The sequence below is a fragment of the Acipenser ruthenus genome, chromosome 3, assembly GCF_902713425.1.
Source record: "Acipenser ruthenus chromosome 3, fAciRut3.2 maternal haplotype, whole genome shotgun sequence".
NCBI lineage: Eukaryota > Metazoa > Chordata > Actinopteri > Acipenseriformes > Acipenseridae > Acipenser > Acipenser ruthenus.
Genome location: NC_081191.1, coordinates 31,038,279 through 31,060,724, shown reverse-complemented (window position 1 = coordinate 31,060,724; position 22,446 = coordinate 31,038,279). Strand labels below are relative to the sequence as shown.

The 22,446-nt window shown below is 36.8% G+C and overlaps 1 protein-coding gene across 3 annotated transcripts in view; it reads left to right on the top strand.

The window, feature by feature from the left end:
• The window catches only part of LOC117435553 (E3 ubiquitin-protein ligase RNF144B-like), a 45,387-nt gene that overhangs the window by 14,941 nt on the left and 8,000 nt on the right, over positions 1–22,446 (top strand). For all 3 annotated transcript variants that reach the window (XM_034058836.3, XM_034058835.3, XM_034058838.3), the window contains 3 exons: positions 12,903–13,111; positions 21,112–21,216; positions 22,115–22,175. In XM_034058836.3, the coding sequence (XP_033914727.1) occupies positions 12,977–13,111; positions 21,112–21,216; positions 22,115–22,175 (301 nt within the window). In that variant the 5' untranslated portion in view covers positions 12,903–12,976. The remainder of the gene's footprint in view (positions 1–12,902; positions 13,112–21,111; positions 21,217–22,114; positions 22,176–22,446) is intronic.

Here is a 22,446-nt window from a genome sequence, read left to right as displayed (position 1 = left end):
TCAGTTTTGTGATTCTTAAATTTCAAACTGGTGGTGAAACGTTTTCTCATAGTGCACCATGGGTCCTCCATGAGTGATTTTAATTTAGTATGGTCGAAAAAACTCCAGTGGTTTTGTGGGTTTAATATCCAGGATACATGTCCTATTCATAGTTATGCCTGCATTATAACAATCTATCACACCAAAAGAATTGAAACAACAGTACAAGAACTACACAAGGCTAGCATCAAAGCGGGTTTGAAAATGAACCTGAAGACGACTCAAGTCATGTTCAATAAATATACCACTACACAGGCAATTGAAGTCAATGGGATCAAGCTTGAACAAGTCAATAACTATGCATACTTAGGACAGTTAGTTTCGGCAACGGAGAACCAAATATGCAAAATCAACAGAAGAGCAAAAATGGGCTGGAGTGCCTTTGGAAGATTAAGCATGGTTCTGAAAGGGAAACTACCCTTATGCTTCAAGAGGAAAGTCTTCGACCAATGCGTGCTGCCAGTGCTAACACGGATGAGAAACCTGGACCCTCAATGCAAAATGACTAAAAAATTACAAACGGGAATAAGGAAGGAATAGATAAGAGTGCAAACAAAAGTATGAGATGTTATTATGTGAGTAAGGCAAACCTTGCTTTTCTGTTCTAGTAATTTTATAACATTTGTAAACCTTTGTAATATAAACTCTTCTCTATTGATCCAACCGTTTCCGTATCTGAAATAACCATGTTATACCTTTACAGCAACAGTTTGACATAAAAGATGGCCATGTTCGTTAGATATTTAGATATGCCACTTTTTAGATAAATTGAGTAGATCAGTTTTTTTCTGGTATAGATATATAAAAATGTATTTACTGGTTGTAATAGTTTTTTTTTTATTTTTTATGGAGTGAGCAGCACTGCTGGACACATGCTGCAACACTGCTGTTAGTTGAACAGGTCCATCTTAATAAGGAGCAGTTTCACAAACTTGTTCAGAAGCAGAAATGTGTCTGCGACATGATTTCCTGTAACATTCAGGCAGCTGGATACAGTTTTGTAACTCCAGGTGCATGTGACAAGAAATTGAGAAATTTAAAAAGAACTTACAAAACTGCATTGGATAACAATAATAAAAGTGGTAGAGCGAAAAAAAGTGTGGGAGTATTTTGATGTGATGAAGGATGTACTTAGTAGGGATCCTGCACTAACACCAGTTGCTGTGTTTTGAGACGCTGCTGCTGCAGCAAAAACACATCCTTCAGCAGCAACATCTCCTGAACCGCATGCAAGATCTCCAGAACCGTCTACATCTGCATTACACAAAACTCCCTCAAACGAGGGACATTTATAACTAAATGCCCTTTGACTTTGGCAACGAATTTTAGGGACCGTCACAAGATTAGCATTTTCCGATCTCAAGGAACGATCAGGGGTCTGCAGGTCTTGGACCTTATCTTCAAGACCACGTAAGGCCTTATAGGTAATAAGAAGAACTTTAAAATAATAATAGAAAAATAGCATCAGTAATAAAACAAACGAATGAGATGGATGCAGTAATTCTATCAATTAAATATGCGATTTAAAACCAAGATTAACTGAGGTTTAATTTTTTTAATTGTGAGATTAATCGTGATTTCATTTTTTTAAGCGCTTGATAGCCCTAATAAAATAATTAAGGAGATAGTAGTAAACAATCTGTTTTACTTACATCCATGATCACTGTCTGGCAACAATTCACAATACAAAATAATATTTTTCCTGGCAAAATGAAGTTGTACACTACGTATGATTCTCGCTGAAATGCAAAACCTGCGTGCACTTAGGTTATGCTTTTTTCTAAATGAGTTAAACTGAATAATACTAAATCACACTTAGTAAAGGCACAGGTTTTGCTTTAGAGATGCCTTGTTTTCCCTATGGTCAATTTTGATTTAAAATCTCTGCTAATAGTAGTCGTAGTATTTATTAATAATAATAATAATAATAATAAAAATAATAATAATAATATTGCAAGAGTGATGCAGTGACGTTTAGAAAGATGAATCAAATACAAAAAATAAATAAATCCTAAGGCTGGAGAAAAATAAATAATAAAGAGTGCTTCCCTCTCCATCTGTGTTTACAACCTCTCCCTCGGTTTCACTCCCTTCATTACGTTTTCTCCCTCTGTTGAATCAGACTCGTCTAACCCCAGATGAATCGGTAACGGTGTCCTCCGCAGTTTGGACACAAAATAATCCTCAATCAGATTCAGAGAATGCCACTCTCCACTTCCTGCAGCTTCAGATAAATGTAACTTTCAAAGATTTAAGCGCATTGCTAGCAACTTCACTCTCTTGATCTGACATTCTCATTTACTGTGAAGTAACATGGTTATTTTAACTATAAATGAATACACAATACATAACAACTGTGTAAGTCGCCCTGGGTACGGGCGTCAGCTAAGAAATAAAAATAATTATAGCTACGTAGCCAGCTAATGGTATAATAATAATACATTGAAAGTATAAAAACTAGTGACCGCGATTGCAAGAATATTCTCTTTTAACGTAGCCTAATCTCTGTAAATTATTATTATTAATAATAATAATAATAATAATAATAATAATAATAATAATAATAATAATAATAATAATACAAAAAAACTATAAAAATAGAAAGTATAAAAACTACAGCGAATATAATTCAGCTTCAGGCCTCACTGAGTCTGTCGGAAGGCTGAAAGTGCCATCGCAACGAGCTATTAAAAATGTCATCTGGTCGGCGGGTAATGTGAAATCTGACCTGCAGATGGCGTTGTGTTGAAAGAGCAGACTTTCAGCTTTCAGGGGATGTATAACTTGAGGTGGTACACGGCTTTGAATGAACGCCTGCTTCACTTTAAATTAGGCATCACACGAAAAACACTCAACTGAAATGTGCATGCGTTATAAAAACACTTAAAGATTTTAAAGTAAATAGCTGTTACCAAGTTATAGTTTAGACTTCAAACTATCAAAATAACACGAAAACCAAAAATTGTTCAGGGACACCATTTTTTCTATTTTCGCCTCTCTATTTATTTATTTATTTATTTATTTATTAGCAGACGCCCTTATCCAGGGTGACTTACAGTCGTAAACAAAAATACATTTCAAGAATCACAGTACAAGTATTAATACAATTAAGAGTAATACAATTTTTGCTCTGTAGCAAAAGGAATGTTTGCAACATGCGACTGATTTTGTGGGAGCAGGTAACACTTTGTTGGTTTCATATAGCAGAATCACATTCAATTGGAGGAAGGAAACCCATGAGGTTTTTTTTGTTTTTTTTGTTGGAAAATCTAAAGTTTGTTAATTCCTTTATTTAAACCAAATTTAATCTGTTTTTCTTTTTTGTGGATATCAAAGATTTGGCAATAATGCTAGTTGGAGAAGCTGGTGTCTCGCAGTGTGTACAAATTGTACACTCAATCTACACGATGATCTTGAAAGATGAAATCTATGCTTACAAAACAACTAAAATCAAAGTACAGTTGTTACCATGGAAACATCCTGGAGAAAACAAAAGGTTCATAGGGGCCTGGTGAGGTATAATGAGTTTTTTCCTAACTCACTTTTAGTCATCTCTTACCTCAGGCTCAATCAATTTCTGGGTTTCTGTCTACGTTCCACATAGGAATGAGGGAAACTATGGGACACATGTGCATTTAAGACTAGCATATCTGTCTGCTGCAACTAATAATCTTTCCCCTGTGCAGATGCTGTTCTTTGATCTATTTTGTCATCACACTGATTTTGTATTTATACAATAGCTATGGTGATGGATAGATATTACTAACATACAGTACTTCTCAGCATTAGCAAGAGTGACCCTCATTTGCTTGTGTTTTAGTTTTTTGTTAAGTTTGGCATGCATATCCATAGGCCACATGCAAGTATTCAAATGCAAGGCTATAGATTGCTATGCCACTGAAATAAATTTGGACTACAACACAGGAAGAGAACAGGAAGCAGGAGTCAGCAAGGTGTAGCCATGGTAGGAGTCAGAAACCAATTTAGAAGCATGGAATATATATAAGAATATTATTATTATTATTATTATTATTATTATTATTATTATTATTATTATTATTATTTGTTTATTTAGCAGACGCCTTTATCCAAGGCGACTTACAGAGACTAGGGTGTGTGAACTATGCATCAGCTGCAGAGTCACTTACAATTACGTCTCACCCGAAAGACGGAGCACAAGGAGGTTAAGTGACTTGCTCAGGGTCACACAATGAGTCCATATATTCCTGTTATCCTAATGTTGCATATTTTACTGGAAATTATTTTTTTAATGTAAATTTATAATAAATTTAGTTGAAACAACGTTGCATACAGCTGTATTTTCCAGTGTAACCAAAACATTGTCTCTCAATTTTAAGAAAAGGGATTTCTTTACTTTTTTTACTTCACCCATTCAAACAGTTAACTACAGAGCTGGCAGGCATGGCTGATGGGTAACTGCAGCACACAAAACAATATTAGTGAACTGACACAACCAGTTATTAGTTAGTGGGTGGAGTTTTGGAATTCATATGCAAATTTTCAGGTCGAACAAGCCAAACAAGCTTTCATAGATACAAGTTGCCAAGTATGAGCATGCAGCTAGCACACATACATAAATATTTTCAGTGTCTTATACAGAAAGAAAAATTGCCATTTAGGAATGTGTATTCCTAAAATACTGTAAGCAGTCTCCAGTTTTGAGCAGTTATCCTTCTTAAACATGTTGCATTCATACATACTGTAAAACACTATGAAAATGTAATTATTCATTTTATACAGTCCATTTTACACTATAACAAACCTGTTGGGGTCCAAGCCTTTTGTTTGTTATATCGAGGGGTTCATTATAGCGAAAGGACAATCAAAATGAACGACAAACTGTTGGATTAAGTTAATGAGATGAGATTGTGAATAAAAGTAGAATTACATGTAACTGTTCATCTCATGTATGCAGTAGTATTCTGCCTTTTGCTTTATCCTATTCGATAAAGAATTAAAACGCAGTACAAAAAAGCAACAATCCCAAATTGAAGCTAAACTTATTCAAAATAAATCTGACATGAATTGTTTCAAAGTGGGCCAAAGTTTAATCCAACATGCAAGAATTCCAAACTGAGTTTTTATTCCAAATCAACTCAACATGAAAAGTTTGACATGAAAGAAACGTTAATCGGTTCCTCGTTTTTTTTTTCTTTAATCAATTTTGCTTGCCGCATGGTTGCTGAACAAGCCAACAAAGAGTGCTTTTTGACAACCTATATTCACGACAGCCAGGTTCGTTATAATGAAAGGCGTATATTGAGAGTGTACTGTAATTAAAATACATAGCTGTCATAAGGTTTCCTTCATTTATACAGGTTATTTGGAAATGGAATACTGGATCTGCAGGAATGATTAGGTTAGAGCTAAATATGCTAATAAGGAATGCATGCTTTTGAATGGAGCTGGGGTGACAGCCAGCAGCAAAAGTGAAAGTGTGGTAAAGCATATAGGTAAGAATTGTTAATTACAAAAATATACTGTATGGTAAAGCATATTTAAAAAACTTGGCAAACCACAGTTAACTATGGTAAGTGCATGAGAAACTACAAAGATAATGCGCAAATCTATTATGGTAAACTTTTGTATAGGATAATATACATCAAATTCCTTTCTTTGTTATTTGTCCTTCGAAGTGAAGTGGGGTAACTGCTCTGTTCTTTTTGCAATGGTACTCGGGTGAAGTGGTCATCCTATGTTTACACATGTTTATTGGTAACATGTGTCAAGTACCTGCTGTACAGATTTGTTCATACCTTCTGTACAGCTAGAAACACAGACACTAAATACAAGCTGTGTTGTTGAATGTGGTATGTACCAACAATGTTGTGTAACTGAAATCCTTTCTCAATGTCAGAATTTGCGATATCATGAGAGATTCCACAGCCCTAGGGGTATACTAAGTTTAAAATCTGGGGATATGTGGAAGAGCCTTGTGAGAGTATAGTACAGTACTAGTTTTGTACTGTATGCAGTAGAACTACAGCAACTGAGAGAAAGGGCTTTTATTCCAAAACACTGCTGAGGTGAAATGGCAGGAAGTGGGACATTACCAGAAAGTAAGGCATGCAAACAGAGGGCTTTAGTATGGTAGCAGATCGACAGCAGCAAATGGAAGTGCATGACAGGAATGATTTACAGAATTATTTTCTTAGCAATAACCCTTTTATGTTTCCAAACGTCACGTAATGTAGCAATATATTTTATACATTACTGTAAGTTGTATGTAGCTAGCTACAGGATCCAGTTTGCTTTATAATAAATTATATTCTTCATTAGGTCCATACGGGTCCATGTGAAACAATTATCGTACATATGTTCTGACTAAAAGGTTGTATACTTAAAATCCTATTTTATTTTATAATCATTTATAAATTCTTATACTTTTTGTTGATTTCAGCTATAATCAGATTTTGGAAAAACTAAAAAGCACTCAGCCTAATTACTGTTTTTATCCTAGATATAGATTACATATTTATCTACCTTTTTGTAGATGTAGTTGTGTTGAGAAAATAAACCAAAACTTTTTTCTTGATTTGTTTCTCAACAGAGTAGTTTTTATTCAATAAAAATCTTCATAACTTACAATACTGTTGCATTTCAACAGATTGGGTCATCTTCCCCAGTACAGAGAATTACGGTGTTTCCAATTTTGCTGTTCTTTTATATATAATTTACAAACTAGTATTAGTCAATAACCACCTGCCAATATCCTAGATTAACCCAATAGCAAGTGCCCAAGCATCTTAACACCTGTTTTGGTAAAATTTATTAAAACAAGATATATATAAACAATCAGAGGGCAGAGTGGGCCACTTGCAATATCCCTTTTTATTTTATTTATTTTTTTTGCTGTACGGACAGTCAGCTGTTCAGCCGGTTCACCCCCCCCCCCCCCCCCCCCATTTGTCAGGTGGTTTTGAGCAACATATTGTGCGATTTGGTATTTCAACAAAATGAGGCACGCGTTCATGTTTTGTTTGAATTGTGATGTTATTTCAATATAAACTATACCGTTGAAACTCAAGTTTGCTCAGCGTGCAGTAATCATGTGATTATTATCATGTGCTTGCTCTTGTGCAGTAGCGCAGCTATTGTCCAGTTGGCAGCAACATTATTAGCTGATTGTGTGTGACATAATGTCTTTCTCTCGACTTAAATGAAAAGTCAATGAAGAAAACCTCAGCTTTAATGACAATTGAAAGGACAAATATATGTGTATCTTACCATCATTTGCTAAAGCTAAACCTACACGTCTGTTGTGCAACGAGAGTTTCTCGGTAATTGACTTGAAATGTCGAGTCCATGCACAAAGTTCAGTTAATCTTTTCCCCTACAATCGGATGGTCTGCGAAAGAAAACTGACACGTTAGTCTCAAGCTATAATCATAGTAGTAAGATCCTTGTTGGTTGTACCACACAGCAACAGAAGGCTACTGCTGCTTCACTTAAGGTGGCATGGCTCTTGACACAATTTTTTTTTTTTTTTTTACTGATGCAGAAACCTTCAAAGAATGTAGAGGTCTTGAAGAGGTGATTTCAGACAGCAAAGTAAAAGCTAGCATTCTGACCACTGTGAAGCAAATACTTCTGTCAGCAAGAACAGCAACACGTCTCTACGAGTTTTAGCAGAGGAAGTCCAACGCAGTCTTGGGTGGGTTGAAGCGTGGTGAGTGTATATCTGTAGCGCTGGATGAATCAACTGACACCCATGTAGCCAGCCTAGCTGTGCATGTACGTCAAGTACTTTGATGGCCAAAATTTCATAGAGTAGCTGTTATATTTGGAACCTCTCAAACTACACCACCGGTGACATCATTTTTGAAAGGCTGAACGTATTACTCAAACAGCACGGACTATCATTTGAAAACATTTGTCTTATTGCTACCGATATGGCGCTCCTTCCATGGTTGGCAGACATAAAGGTTTGATAGTGTGACTTTCTGCAGTAGCTCTGCAGATAAAAGCTCTGCACTCTCATTCATCAAAGTGTGCTGTGTGCTCGGCTAAGTGGGGAACTTAATCAAGTAATGGAGGCAGTAATGAACATTATTAATTTCACCAACATCAAGCTTGCAGCACCGCCTCTTCCTAGAGCTGGTTTCAGAATCATCAGCGAACAACGACGATCTGCTCCTCCACAACGATGTACAATGGTTGAGCAAGGGCAATTCAGTGCAGCGGTTCTGTGTTCATTGCAAAGTTGGCATTCCTAACTTTTTGCCACCTCAATGATCTCACTCTACAACTGAAAGGACGACACAAAACCGTCATTGACCTGGTCGAGAAACGAGATGCTTTTGGGAAGAAACTAGATTTCTGTCAGACTTAACATTGCATAGGCGGCAGCACTTTAACTGGCTACGCTAGCATCAAGAGGAAGGTGCTACTAACAGTGTAGTCACTGGCTTCATGACATGACAGACTGTTGTACAACTGAAAGACAATTTCATTATTTGCTTTGACAACGTCAGCATTCCCAGGGATGTAATCGGTTTTGTCCGTGATCCTGTTTTCAAACAACCCTGATGGTGATTTCTCGTCCCATGTGAAGCAAGTGCTTCCCACAATCGACAAAGCAGCTCTGCAACAAGAAGTAGTAGATTTGCAGGCATCGTCGTTGCTGAAAACTGAATGAATTAACAAAGCAAATCTGGAATCATTCTGTTCCGCCTATATATGTCCATAGAACTACGTGACCATGAAGAAGCTGGCTCTGTTGGTGCTCTCCGTGTTTGGATCTACTTACACATGCGAAGTGGCTTATTCCGCAATGACTGCAATAAAAACAGATGCATGAAACAGGCTGACATAAGAAAAAGCTACCAGACCACTTTTGACCTATGCTTTTGTTTTAGCTGAATTCAATGTTATCCATTTAAATAAGATCCAGTAGCTGTGTGTACATTTCCACTAAAGATATTTGCAGTGATAAGAAAAAAAAAAATAGTTCATCTGGTTAAACGTGTCCACTTGCACAGTCCCCCACCATTGTGTTTAGGAGCAACTGTGTGTTTTTTCTTTTTTCTTTAAGGGTCTGAAACACGAACTTCATTCAACATTCATGCCAGTCTGTATCTTTTCCACAAAGGACAAAGTATTCACTGTTCTAGTAATGTCACCGCATCAACCATATTGCCACTCAATTTACTCTTTTATAAAGTCAATAATAGCAGTCCTTTTCTTTTTGTAAAGTATTGTAATGATCTGTTCATTTGTGTTTCCCGTCTGTATTCCCTCTGTTTCTACTGTAATTCCCACTCCATATTACCCAGTTTATTTTTTATTTCTGTGAAACAACAATTTTGTATGATTTTGAATTAGTTTAAAAATGAATGAACAAAAACGTAAACGTTTACTTGGTGCAGAGAGATGTAAATAGGGGGCACTTGTTGAATCTGGACTGTTGCACCAAATTGGATATATAGAGTGAGGGAGAGTTGCCTGATCCGTCCTACCTGTTTTTTGGTTAACCCCCCCCCCCCAAAAAAAAATAACGTTTTTTTGCAATTTCCTAGACCTTCAGCTATGTCAGTTACACTCCGTTAAAAAAATTGAGGTGTGGTAGAATTGGCTACTGTTGATTGGTCTTATTCCTTGGTGAATGTTTCCATCAATCTATGCAGTCTATGTCATTATTGGCTTAAAGGTTTGGTTGCTTAAGGCAGTTTTAGCTGTAAAGGTGTGAATGCTATACTTTATGTAGTGTAACTCTGTTTTATGTAAAACAATAATATAAGCAAACAAACCAAAGGCTATCTCTGATAGCATTTTCTAAGAATCGCCTTATGCCCCTGTGATAGGGTACTCGTGTCACGTGTGTGGGTAACCGCTGATATGCAAGACAGAGACGTGGGAGTTGGAGTAAAACCAAGTCTCAAGGTTTACCCGTGAAACTCACGGTTTTTCACAATTTTGAGTCTCTCGGCCGTGCCATGGATTCTCATGTTTGTACATAAGTTTGTTATTGTTTGTGAGGCTGTGAAACCCTTTATACATGATACAGCGGTAAATCCAATACAACTGTCCAAGCGTATTTCATTTCTTTTGGGGGGGGGGGGGGGGACACCATGAAGAGGCGTACATTACCATTCTATAGTCCTGTAGCTGCTACGCAAACTTCCCCCTTACTCCAAAGATAGAATTGCCTTGTTGTCTAAAACTGACGGTTTGTCTGCGCGAGCCTTCTACGTTTCAGTACACACTACGTCATTACTTGGACAGAGTCAAAAGGAGAGGTTGTCAGACTGTCACTGTCTCGTTCATGCAGACATTACCACAGAAATATAAGAGAAATGGACATCAATGAGAATGTAATTATTAAAGTCGAAAAATATATGTTATTTATGTTGCCAGTGTCAGTGGTTATAAAGACAATACAAAGAAAGGCGCCATATGGTAAGAAATAACAGAACAATTGTAAATTGATGGTATGTATCACTTTATTTCACCTTAATTTTGGTCAAAGTGACGGGGAGCACCACATACTTTGTATTTCTGTAAAATGACGCTTCTTTGTTTTAATAGTGTTGACCAATAATTAATAATCACATTCACACACTAACTGAAGATTTTGTTGAAACTGAAAATCAATAAAAAGTATATTAAACGAAGTTTCTCGTATTTACAAAGAAATATGTGTAGATGTATTCTTTTTGAATGATTTACATGTTAAACCAGATCACATATAAACATTCACTGTTAAATGTCATTTTTTGTGTGTGTGGTGTACCCAGACTATTTCTTTGTTTTATTTATTTTATTTCGTCTCCACAAAAGGAGCAAAAGCAGACAGTTTTTTTTTCTTTTCATGACTAGCTACAGTTGTGTTTTTTTTTTTTTTATGTACTCGTGCTGTATTTGTGTCGTTTGCTTCGCTCCCGGTGTGCATAGCCCTTAAGTCTAGGTCGTGGCATAGCTGTCAGCCATGTGCAAAAATCTTGATCTGTCACCAGCACCCCCTGCCCCACCTTCCTCCAAAACAAAATCTAGTGGTCTAGGTTAAGGTTTTTCATCAATCCCAAGGTTTTTCAGCAGGGGTCTCACTGGTATGAACACTTAGGGGTTGACATGTATGACAAATGGGTCATTATTATTATTATTATTAGTTTATTTAGCAGACGCCTTTATCCAAGGCGACTTACAGAGACTAGGGTGTGTGAACTATGCATCAGCTTCAGTGTCACTTACAATTACATCTCACCCGAAAGACTGAGCACAAGGAGGTTAAGTGACTTGCTCAGGGTCACACAATGAGTCAGTGGCTGAGGTGGGATTTGAACTGGGGACCTCCTGGTTACAAGCCCTTTTCTTTAACCACTGGACCACACAGCCTCGTCATGTGACACTAACTGCGATGGTAACGCACAGAGGACACACACAGGAGACCTGTACGAAAGGCAAAATAAAAAACAGTACAACAACTACAAATAAAAGGTGCCACGCAGTGTGAGCGCTAGCCTTACTAAATGAGGCGTCCCACTCCAGGAACCTGCTACACTACATAACTCTCGCTATACATTACTTGGGATCAATATCCCCTAAACTAACCTACTTCATATGGCCTTGGCTGGGCACTGCCTTCACAAGTACCGTGTTGCAGTTTAAGGGTTGCGTAGCTGTAGTTCCTGTAGAGCGGACGCTCTCCTCCTGAGTGTACGCAGCGCCTCTCTGTAGCATGGCAGTGCAGTCGCCCAGAGTGATCCCACCCGGGTGTTTTTATGTTGACGGACACTGAGTCGAGACCCGCCCACCTGCTGGTTGAGGACCAGCATGGCCAATCACTCGCTGCCCTTCCTCTCAACCAAATCTAGCAGTGTGGAGTAGTGGTTAGGGCTCTGGACTCTTGACCGGAGGGTCGTGGGTTCAATCCCCAGTGGGGACACTGCTGCTGTACCCTTGAGCAAGGTACTTTACCTAGATTGCTCCAGTAAAAAATCCAACTGTATAAATGGGTAATTGTATGTAAAAATAATGTGATATCTTGTAACAATTGTAAGTCGCCCTGGATAAGGGCGTCAGCTAAAAAATCAATAATAATAATAATAAATCTAACAGGCAGCAAGTCTCTATTGAGTGCTCGTCTGTAAACCAATAATTTAATCAAACATAACAACTCCAAAAAGGCACACACAATAAACCCATTTCCACATATCAATTACACCAACACTAATTTCCCCATGTGCAGCCCCATTTAGTTTTTAAAAACCTTAAGCTTAATGGTTTACATGTTTCTATATGCAAAAGTTCAGCATGATGCAAGTACATTTCTGAGAAAGCCTGCATTTTGTAATAACATGGGCATTGCCTAATAATTTATTGTGGACCAGGATAGCCATGGTAGTCATAGTCGTGGTCGTATTACTTGGTGTTTTGTCTAGGATGTGATACCAGACAAGTCAGTCTACCAGAAGGAAATTGATTACAGACAGAAAAGATGTTGCTTGAAGCATGAAAAAAGATCCTGTTTGCTACAAAATAAGTTGTAACATGAAAATGTATATTGGTTGATAATAATGACTTGCAGTATCACACAATTTTATACTTGCTTTCCACAGGTTCATATTGTGTAGAAGTAGGGGCATTTAACACATTATTTTGTTCTGTATGTTAAAATTAGGTGAGGGCATAAACATATGTCCTTTAATATTGTAAGTGAATGATTGTTTGTTTTTTTTCCCTTCATCTTACAAAAATACATTTGTATCTTGTTCCCTGTATCTTGTTAAGTGTGTTTGTTTTTAGGCACAGATACATGCTTGAGAGCATCAGAGTATTTATTTTTGTATTTATTTTTAAAGAGAAGTTCTTACCGGCTGTTTGCCTGTGCTTTTTTTCTGCAGAAGAATGCTGGAGACTGTGGTGACATTTTAATGTGCTGGTGGGTTCACCTGGAAGGAGCTGCCGACAGCACACAATGACGACGACCAGCCTGTCAGTGTCCGGGGAGCTGGCCCTAGAGCCCCTGGTCAGTTGCAAACTGTGCCTATGTGAGTGGCCTGCTGACAGGATGAGCACCCTCCAAGCATGCAACTGTGTCTTCTGTACCTCGGTAAGATCTCACAACAAACTGTTTTGAAGGAGGGGTCTGTGAAAAGTTCACAGGGTTGTCTAAGGTGTCTTCTTCGGAAGTTGTCTTTTGATGACCACAACACCGAAGGGGTCTATTTACAGGGGTGTCAAACTCAGTTCCTGGAGGGCCGCAGTGTCTTCTGGTTTTCATTCCACCCGAGCTCTCAATTACTTAATTGGTCTAATGATTTGATTAGTTGGACATATTCAACACTCCAGGTTTCAAAATGTTTCATAGGTCGTGTACCTTGAAATCAAGTGCATTTTTTAAATCAACTGTAAAAGACCTTGAAAAATATGAAATGTCCAAATGAACAAATAATTAGATTAGTTATGTTAATTGAGAGCTTATGTTGGAATGAAAACCAGAAGACCCTGCGGCCCTTGAGGACTGGAGTTTGACACCCCTGGAAGGTGATGAATGTAAATACTGCTATTACTTAAGTCATTATTAGAAGGGGACAGCGTGAAGCAATGTGAGTGATTCCAAATGGCACTCAAAGCTTGTGTAGCATATTGATCAGTAACCAACTGCAGGCCCATCACTGCTTGATAATGGACCCGGGAATGCTTAAAAGTACTGTTGCCTTGTGAATCTACTTTGAGGTCCGCAGACAGGCTCTGGCGAAGGTCTGTTTTAGAATCAGTACACAGCAACTGCCACCTTGCTCTGATTTAAAAAAAAATAAAAAAGCCTGAAAAGTCGCCTTTAAATGTTTACAGATACTGACTAACCTCTGTCTTAGTCTTTTATTAATCCATATCGGTATATAATTAAAATAAACCCCTCTGCCTGTCACTGAATCATGATGTAATTGAGCTCTGCATATAGTACCTTGCTGCTGCTCAAGTCTTTATTCTTCCTTCGATCAATTAAGCCATGATACAGCATCATGCTTTGTCTTCCTGTAATTCAGGGGACTGAAAAAATATTTTAAGCTTATTTCTTTTTGCTAGAACTTGCTCTTCAAAAAGGGGAGAACTTGGTTTGCAAGGGTGATGGCATGAAGATTTGTTTAGACCCCATGGTCTGTTTTCTGATTTAAGATGACTGCACATAAGGCTAAATATGAGTTTGGTATTCCAATAAATACTATTTTAGTATATGATTGAAAGGGACACTGCAGCTTTAAAAAAGGTTGATTTACTTCAAATTTATAAGCAACGACTGGAATTTGAGATTCTATTCAAAGCTAGATATTTACTGTATTCTCCTGAGATTGCATGCAATTTCTTATGAGTTAAGTTTTCAGAACTGTGTCAGTGTTTGTTGCTGTTTTATTTATTTACACAGTAGTTCAGAGTACACCGTGAACACAAGTTCACTGGAGATGGGAGAGAACACAGTTGTTGACTGTTCCTGTGAGTGCCTGCCTTTATTCATTTTAAGCTGGAATTTCAAGATCATGCCTAGCCTGTAGCCAGCAAGAAAATTGTTTACTGCTATGTTTATAAATATAAACTTACTCCAGTTAGTTGCATGTTTTCTGATTGATACCCTGAAGAAAATTGCTGTAGTTTGGCTATGTGTGATAACTGTTTTTTCCTTATGAGTTCATGCTGTGCAAAATTCAATCAGCAATTTAAGTTTAGAGCTGTTTATTAAAGCCCTACCAGCACTGTGTTGAGACCAATCTCTACTGTCTCAAGTTACACATATCCCTGCTATTCAGTATAATCAACATTTTATATTTATTATTAAACCATACAGATACTGTAATCCTGCATAGTTCATAAAAGGTATTCTGCAAACAGAGAACTCCTCTACTAAATGTTATGTGCTTGTGGCATATCCAACACATTCCTTTTACAGCCATTATGAGCATCTAGTCAACAAAACAAGCAGTTGTTGTTGTAAGGGGGAGCTTTTATTTCAATATGTAATAAAGATATGATGCTCTGCTCCTGAAAAGTTCTCTGGGCTGAGCCAATATCCTGCTTATGCAGGGGAATTGGTTTCATTCATCAGCTGAATAAAGTTATGCGAATAATACCCCTCCCCTTCTAAAAGTTGACCACAGATTTGTTGCACAATATTTTTGCAGTTTTCCCATGCCTTTACCATTATGTATTTACCATAGCTTACCGTGGTTTGACATTTTAATGCTTTACCATACTGTACCTCACTATTCTTTACAGTGCATACCTACTGTATGTTTTACCATACTTTCACTATGGTTTATTACACTTTGCTGTGCTTTTACTATGGCACACTTTTATAAGGGAAAGTCAAAGAAATTATGTCAAAAAATAAATTGTGGGGACTTTAACATTAAGTAATACAATTGTGTTTAATGTTACACAATGTTCTGTAAATAATTATTGCTTATTTGTGGTGATAGTATACTTTATTGTAATTAAGCATTAATAAAGCACTAATCTAATATGGGGCTTCATTGTCGTAATGGATAATTACAAGTTAAGGTAAAACCTAGGTTAAACCTAGTACAGAAACTAATCGGCACAGCTGAAACAGTGGTCTACTTGGCTTCGTTTCTTATCACTTCTATTGTTGATTCATTGAGCGTAAGTTAACCTTTAATAAAGTGCAATATGCAGTCCAGGCATCAAGTGTCATTTATTTCTCTGTCTCTGTAACCACTGACTAAGGCATTCTGCTTTGTTACTTTTATTTCAACAATGCATGAACATTTATTCTAGCAATTTGGTTTATTACACCATACCAGTCTGAAGCAATTTCCTTCAAGAAATCAGTCAAAACATGCGATATGCAGTGTGATTCATTTACCTTTTTGGAACATAAGTGCATGCTATTATTCATTTTTAATGATGCTTTACAATGCTCAAGGTTATCTGTCAAACAGAATATGGACAGGCATTCATTTTAAATCCAGCGAAATCAGAAAACCAGCCCCACCGTACCCTAAACCCTCTCTTTATTATTATTATTATTATTATTATTATTATTATTATTATTATTATTATTATTATTATTCTTTTACAGCTAAAGTGCAATTTCTCTATACACATTTAGAAAACAAGTTATTTCTGAAAAATCGCAGATGATTTTAATGGCAGAGGACAGTATTTTACACTTATTTCAAAATGTTGCATAAATGGTAGAATTCAGTAGCAGTTCCTGATAACCGTGGGAACAATTCTACTTGCATTTGTATATTGTGATTACCAATACTGTCCAAGTGTTTATATTTCCTCGGAAACCGAGCGCAGCTACTGGATTGTTCCATATATATTGTTATCTAGGGTATATTGTTCCTCAGCAGTTACACATTTACAGTAGGTAAATTGAACAGTAAGTATATTCTGTTTGGCTTCTTGGGCTGTAGTGTGGAGTAGTGGTTATGGCTCTGGACTCTTGACCGGAGGGTTGTGGGTTCAGTCCCCAGTGGGGGACACTGCTGTTGTACCCTTGAGCAAGGTACTTTACCTAGATTGCTCCAGTAGAAACCCAACTGTATAAATGGGTAATTGTATGTAAAAATAATGTGATATCTGTATAATGAGAAATAATGTATAATGTGATATCTTGTAACAATTGTAAGTCACCCTGGATAAGGACGTCTGCTAAGAAATAAATAATAATAATAATAACACAGCTTGGAGCTCCTACTCCTTACTCAATGTTTAAGTAAACAGATTCAGAGAAAAACACATACAATAAATAAGGGGACTGTCGCCATTGTTTCAAATTTGTTAATACGTAATACAGTTCTTGAGAGGCAATTGTATTAGTACATTATTTTATCATGTTGTATTTTAGGTGATTTCCTTTGAGTATAGTATTTGTGCATATAGAACATGAGAAGGAACGTTAACAGTTATTTTGTAGAAGACTGTTTCCCTCATTTGGGGAATGTCTTTTATAGAATGGGATCCAAACTAGTCCATTACAGCCATGACAGTAAAATGTTCTACATATTAAAGACGCTGATCCAGTATGGATTGCTGTATGTACATGTTGTACATTATTTGGTTATTGCTTATCGCATTTTACTGAACTGATAAAACAACATAGCTTAATCAGCATATTGATGTTTATCAGATTTCGGTCTTTGCTTCTCAGCTATGAAATAAGTATAATTGTATGCCGTCTCAGAAGTTGATTTGGCTCATTGGGGGGGGGGGGTCTGTTTGCATTTGTCTGTTAAATTAAAGAATGTATGTAGTTGTAATTCCTTTAGTGTCTGTTGTCTTTCATAATTCATAATCAACCACATTAGCAGTGATCAGTGAACAAATTGTGTTTTTTATTGCTTGCACGGCCGAATTTCTACATTAAATTAGCGAGTGCCAATACATAATGTCTGTCCTTATCAAAATCTCTTAATGCACGTCATATGCTTCTGATTTTTTTTTTCAATTTCCTATCCTATAATGGAATATGATAAGTGATGTGTGTCTTCTGTACAAATGGAGGTTCAAGATGTTTATTCTACTAAATGTAATGCATGATACACTGAAAATGGTGTACAATGGTACTAATCTTGAGCAATCTTGAGTAAGGGTTGACAAGATGTGGCAGAGAATAGAAATTTCTACTTGTAGGAGTCATGACACATGCTCTTTGTTCATCACCTAGCAATGCTGGGTTCTGTACAGGTTCATATGAGATTTCATTAGTCAGAAACTCAGAGCAATTTATTATTTTCTAAACATGTAGAAGCACAATTTCATTCAAGCCATGTGCAGAGTATGGCTTGTTAAAAAATAAATACATAAATAAAGGCTGGTCAGTTTGTTTGTATGTACCAGTAGGTACTATTGTATAGTAATTGCACAGATATATAAAAATGTTTTATATGAACCTGTACTTGAACAACATAACCCTGGTTAGAGGGCATTACCGTCTAGTAGTGGATCACGTTGGGTTTACCATACAGACGTACAACTAGGAAAGTAATGCCTTCCAATGCGGTTTTTGTTGCAATTAAAAACTGGTAAACCTTTTAATTACAGATTTGTTGACCTTTTCAATGTTGTGGTTGTTGTTTTGAACAGCAAGCCATTCAGTAAACTGTTTGAACATGTTGTATACAGCCTCCAAGGTATTGCATTGATAAACAAGCAATGAAACGGAAAGGCCCAGACATTGGGTCATGACACTGACCACATGGTCATAGTAAAGTGTTCTAAGGCGATGCAAAGAGTTTAATGGATCCAGCAGTGTGCTAATGATAATGCCTGCAATGGAGGATATGTTATTGCTGTAAACTATGTATAATGTTTCAGTTGCAGGCCCACAATTATTCTTCCCTTTTTGAGGCCTTGTTGTCGCCCTGTCACACTGAGAGCTAAACAAGCTTGCTCCTGCTACGACCTGCAGAAACCACATTTTTATTCAATTGTATGGGGCACCACCTTAAAGTTAATCATTTCAAATGGTACCAATTACTGTAGGAACAGATCTCTGAGAGAATAGTTTAAACACTGTGGATTGAACACTTCCACTGTGCCTGCTACTTGAACAGGATTATTTTGTTGGCCCTCACTGACCTTTTATTCCTTGTTATAGATGGAGGCAGTTAGGATACAGTAGATGCAATATGATTTTTATATAATAACACCAGAGACACAGGGCAGCAGTGTGGAGTAGTGGTTAGGGCTCTGGACTCTTGACCGGAGGGTTGTGGGTTCAATCCCCAGTGGGGGACACTGCTGTTGTACCCTTGAGCAAGGTACTTTACCTAGATTGCTCAAGTAAAAACCCAACTGTATAAATGGGTAATTGTATGTAAAAATAATGTGATATCTGTATAATGTGAAATAATGAATAATGTGATAACTTGTAACAATTGTAAGTCGCCCTGGATAAGGGCGTCTGCTAAGAAATAAATAATAATAATAATAATAATAATAATAATAATAATAATAATAATAATAATAATAATAATAATAATAATATACCACCACATGCAAAGCACTGAAATGCTTATGTGGTTCTGGCAGAAGGAATGAAATACAAATTAGGCATCTTGCCTATACCAAAGCCACTTGCATTTCATATAGTGTATGTTGATTTTTGTAAATTAAACATTTACATAGATTCAACATGTATTTTATAAGGAGGACAGGTATTGTATTACTGTTCTGTGCTGGGGATGAAAAATACCCACATAGTGGTCACACTTTTTCCATATACAGTATCTGGAGAACTGCGTATCCAATTGTCATGAAACGTGGTATTACCATTATTCAGTGCTTATTCAGAGTAACAGTAAATGTGTGGTCCAGTGGTTAAAGAAATGGGCTTATAATCAGGAGGTCCCCGGTTCAAATCCCACCTCCAGCCACTGACTCATTGTGTGACCCTGAGCAAGTCTCTTAACCTCCTTGTGCTTTCGGGTGGGATGTAGTTGTAAGTGACTCTGCAGCTGATGCATAGTTCACACACCCTAGTCTCTAAGTCGCCTTGGATAAAGGCGTCTGCTAAATAAACAAATAATAATTATAATAATGATGTCTGGTACTAGTTGTTATCCCCAGTCAGTTTTACATTCAAATGAGTTTCTGGTCTGGGTTTTGTTAAATGCCGAGGAGACTGATTGATTGCCAGGGTGATTTGCCATGTGTAAAAAGGTTCTTACTGGCCTGTGTGTTTTTTGTTTTTTTTTTCTTTTCCATTTTCCACTCCTTCCTTAAGAGGAGATGGCGCATGATATGTGAATATAGAGGGTTCTTGTGCAGTGTTTAAATTGGCAAGCCATGTACAGCACTAACAGCAAAACCCAGGTGCTGCACACAGAGGACTGTTTATGCAGTTGCCACTTACCAGCATTTGCAAGCACAAATCCCCAAACTCCATCCATTTTGTAAAAATGCATCCAATATTCTTTACTTTTCAGTCATATTTCATGTTTTGCTTTTTGTTTTATTGATTTCTGATTTTATTTTTAACTAATTATGTGACTTCTAAAGACAATTGGTTGCACCAGAGCTTATTTAGGTGTGTCATAGCAAAAGGAGTGAATACTTATGCAATCAATTATTTTCAGTTTTGTATTTGTAACTAATTTAGAGCAATTTGTAGATTTTATTTTTCACCTTGACATTATGGACTTTTTTTGTGTTGATCAGTGGCAAAAACTCCTAATTAAATCCATTTTTTTGATTCCATGTTGTAACACAATAAAATGTGGAAAAGTCCAAGGGGGGTGAATACTTTTGAGAGCCACTGTAACAAGTGCCTTACTTCTGAAAGCTTTTTTTTTTTTTTGAATGGGTTCATAACACAGATGAAGGCATTAGCCGAAACGCTTCTCTTATTGAATTATGCCTAGTTTCTATGTGCCCCGGCCAATAGAGTTTTAGTTTGCAAATTCATTGCATAAAAAAAGTAAAGGTTACAGATCTGGAAACAAAATACAGTCCAACCCTTTTAGTAGCATTGCAAAGGGGATGCTCAATAATGGTGTCAGTAATCTTGACTATCAGGAGTGCAATGCAATTCTGGAATAAGAAGAATTAAGGGTTGAAATACCAAATATGCCTGTTTTTTGTAATAGGTATCCTATTGATTCCACTGGTGCTCATTAAAAAGAAAACCAATCAGTACAGTCACATAAACTATACATGTACAACACAGTGTAATACAAACCGAAGGGAAATGTAAACATACATACAGAATTGTGTGTGCTAGATACTGAATATGTCTGAACATTCCAATACTGTACAGCAATTTACCTACATAAACACTTTCTAGTCTTGTGCTTTTATTTCATAAAGTGAAACATGTTAAGACTGATAAATGTGATTGATATAACCAGTGTGTTTTAATAGTGATATTAGCAGGGCTGTGTCCCTCTTGAAAAGCCTATATTCTGGGTATAGGAGTAGAGTAACATTTACAGGAGTGATATTAAGTGGTTTTGACTATTAAAAAAAAAAAAAAAAAAAAAAGTTTTAAACAATCTGCTTTTAGATTCTTTAGATTTGGATACTTAGAAATGCAAATCCTTTGTATTGGTTAATTTTGCCATTGTTGCTGTTTTTCGTTTGCAGTGCCTAAAGCAGTATATGCAGCTTGCGGTCAGAGAAGGCTGTGGCGCACCCATCTCATGCCCTGACATGGCCTGTCTGAAGAATGGGACTTTCATTGATTCTGAGGTGATAGTGGTTGTTGTTGTTTTTGTTGTTGTTGTTGTGTGTGTTGTGTGTTTTTTTTTTTTTTTGTGCTTTCCAAATATTTTAAACCAGGGTTCATTAGAACCATGGGGTACTAAAATCCCAACAGGAATAAAATAAACTGTTTCTGTTTTTCTTTTTTGTTTTGTTTTTGTTTTTTTCCACTTGTGTTTATAGTAACTAAAAAGGAAGGCACGCACAATCTTTATATTTTGGAGTTTCTGTTTTACAAAGTGGTGGGTGTGTCACTTACCGGTATTGCAACTAAATCACTAGTGGAGGTCACTAGCAGTATGAGTCACGAAAAAAAGATCAGGACATGTTTTAGCAGATTTGCGGCACTACTATGGAAAAAAAAAAGTATCAACAGTTTCCCTAGTGATTGCAAACAATTACTGAAATGTTGCTAGAATGGCTTCTGTGTGGAGGTTAGGTGATGTAGCTGATAAGAGCTTAACATCTATAGTAACCCCCCCTCCATTCATATTGTTCAGTTTCATAAACACCAGTTGCCAACACTTAAGACTCCAACCATTAAACTGTGCTGCATTTTGTAATCTCTGTATTCAGAATGAAAAAGTGTTTATCCAAGCCCCTATACTGAAGACATTTGTCTATGTACGTTCCTTTCTCATAGACTTGATCAGTTTGTTGTCTCTTTTTGAGTTATGTGGGAATATCAGAAATACCAGTGTGTATACAGCAGTAAAGGTAGTCAAAGACACAAGATTCTGATCCATTTTCCGTTTGTTGTTCTCAAATACTTGTAATCTGTACAGTATGTCCTCTCTCTCTCTCTCTCTCTCCTCTCTCTCTCTCTCTCCCTCCCTCGCTGTCAGCATGCAATACTTACATTTTTCTCTTGTTCCTTTTGTTTCAGATTGCTGGTTTCATCCCTTCAGATCAGGTTCAGTTGTATCAGCGATTAAAATTTGAGAGAGGTATGCAAACATTTTTTTAATAAACAAAAATTGAAAATAGTCAGCTCTTGAATTTTATAATCCTATTTGATTGAAATTTAACAAAAAAAAAAGATGAACCCAGGTCTGGATTAAATCAAAAGCATGGAGCTGCCATACATTTTAATTTAGGCCCTTTTTATTTGAGGATAACAGTCAGCAGCTTCTTTCCCTCTGTACTTGGATGGGTGGCTCATTAAAATATTTTGCATGTAAATATCTATTTGAGGATACCAAAGGTAGCAAAGGGTCT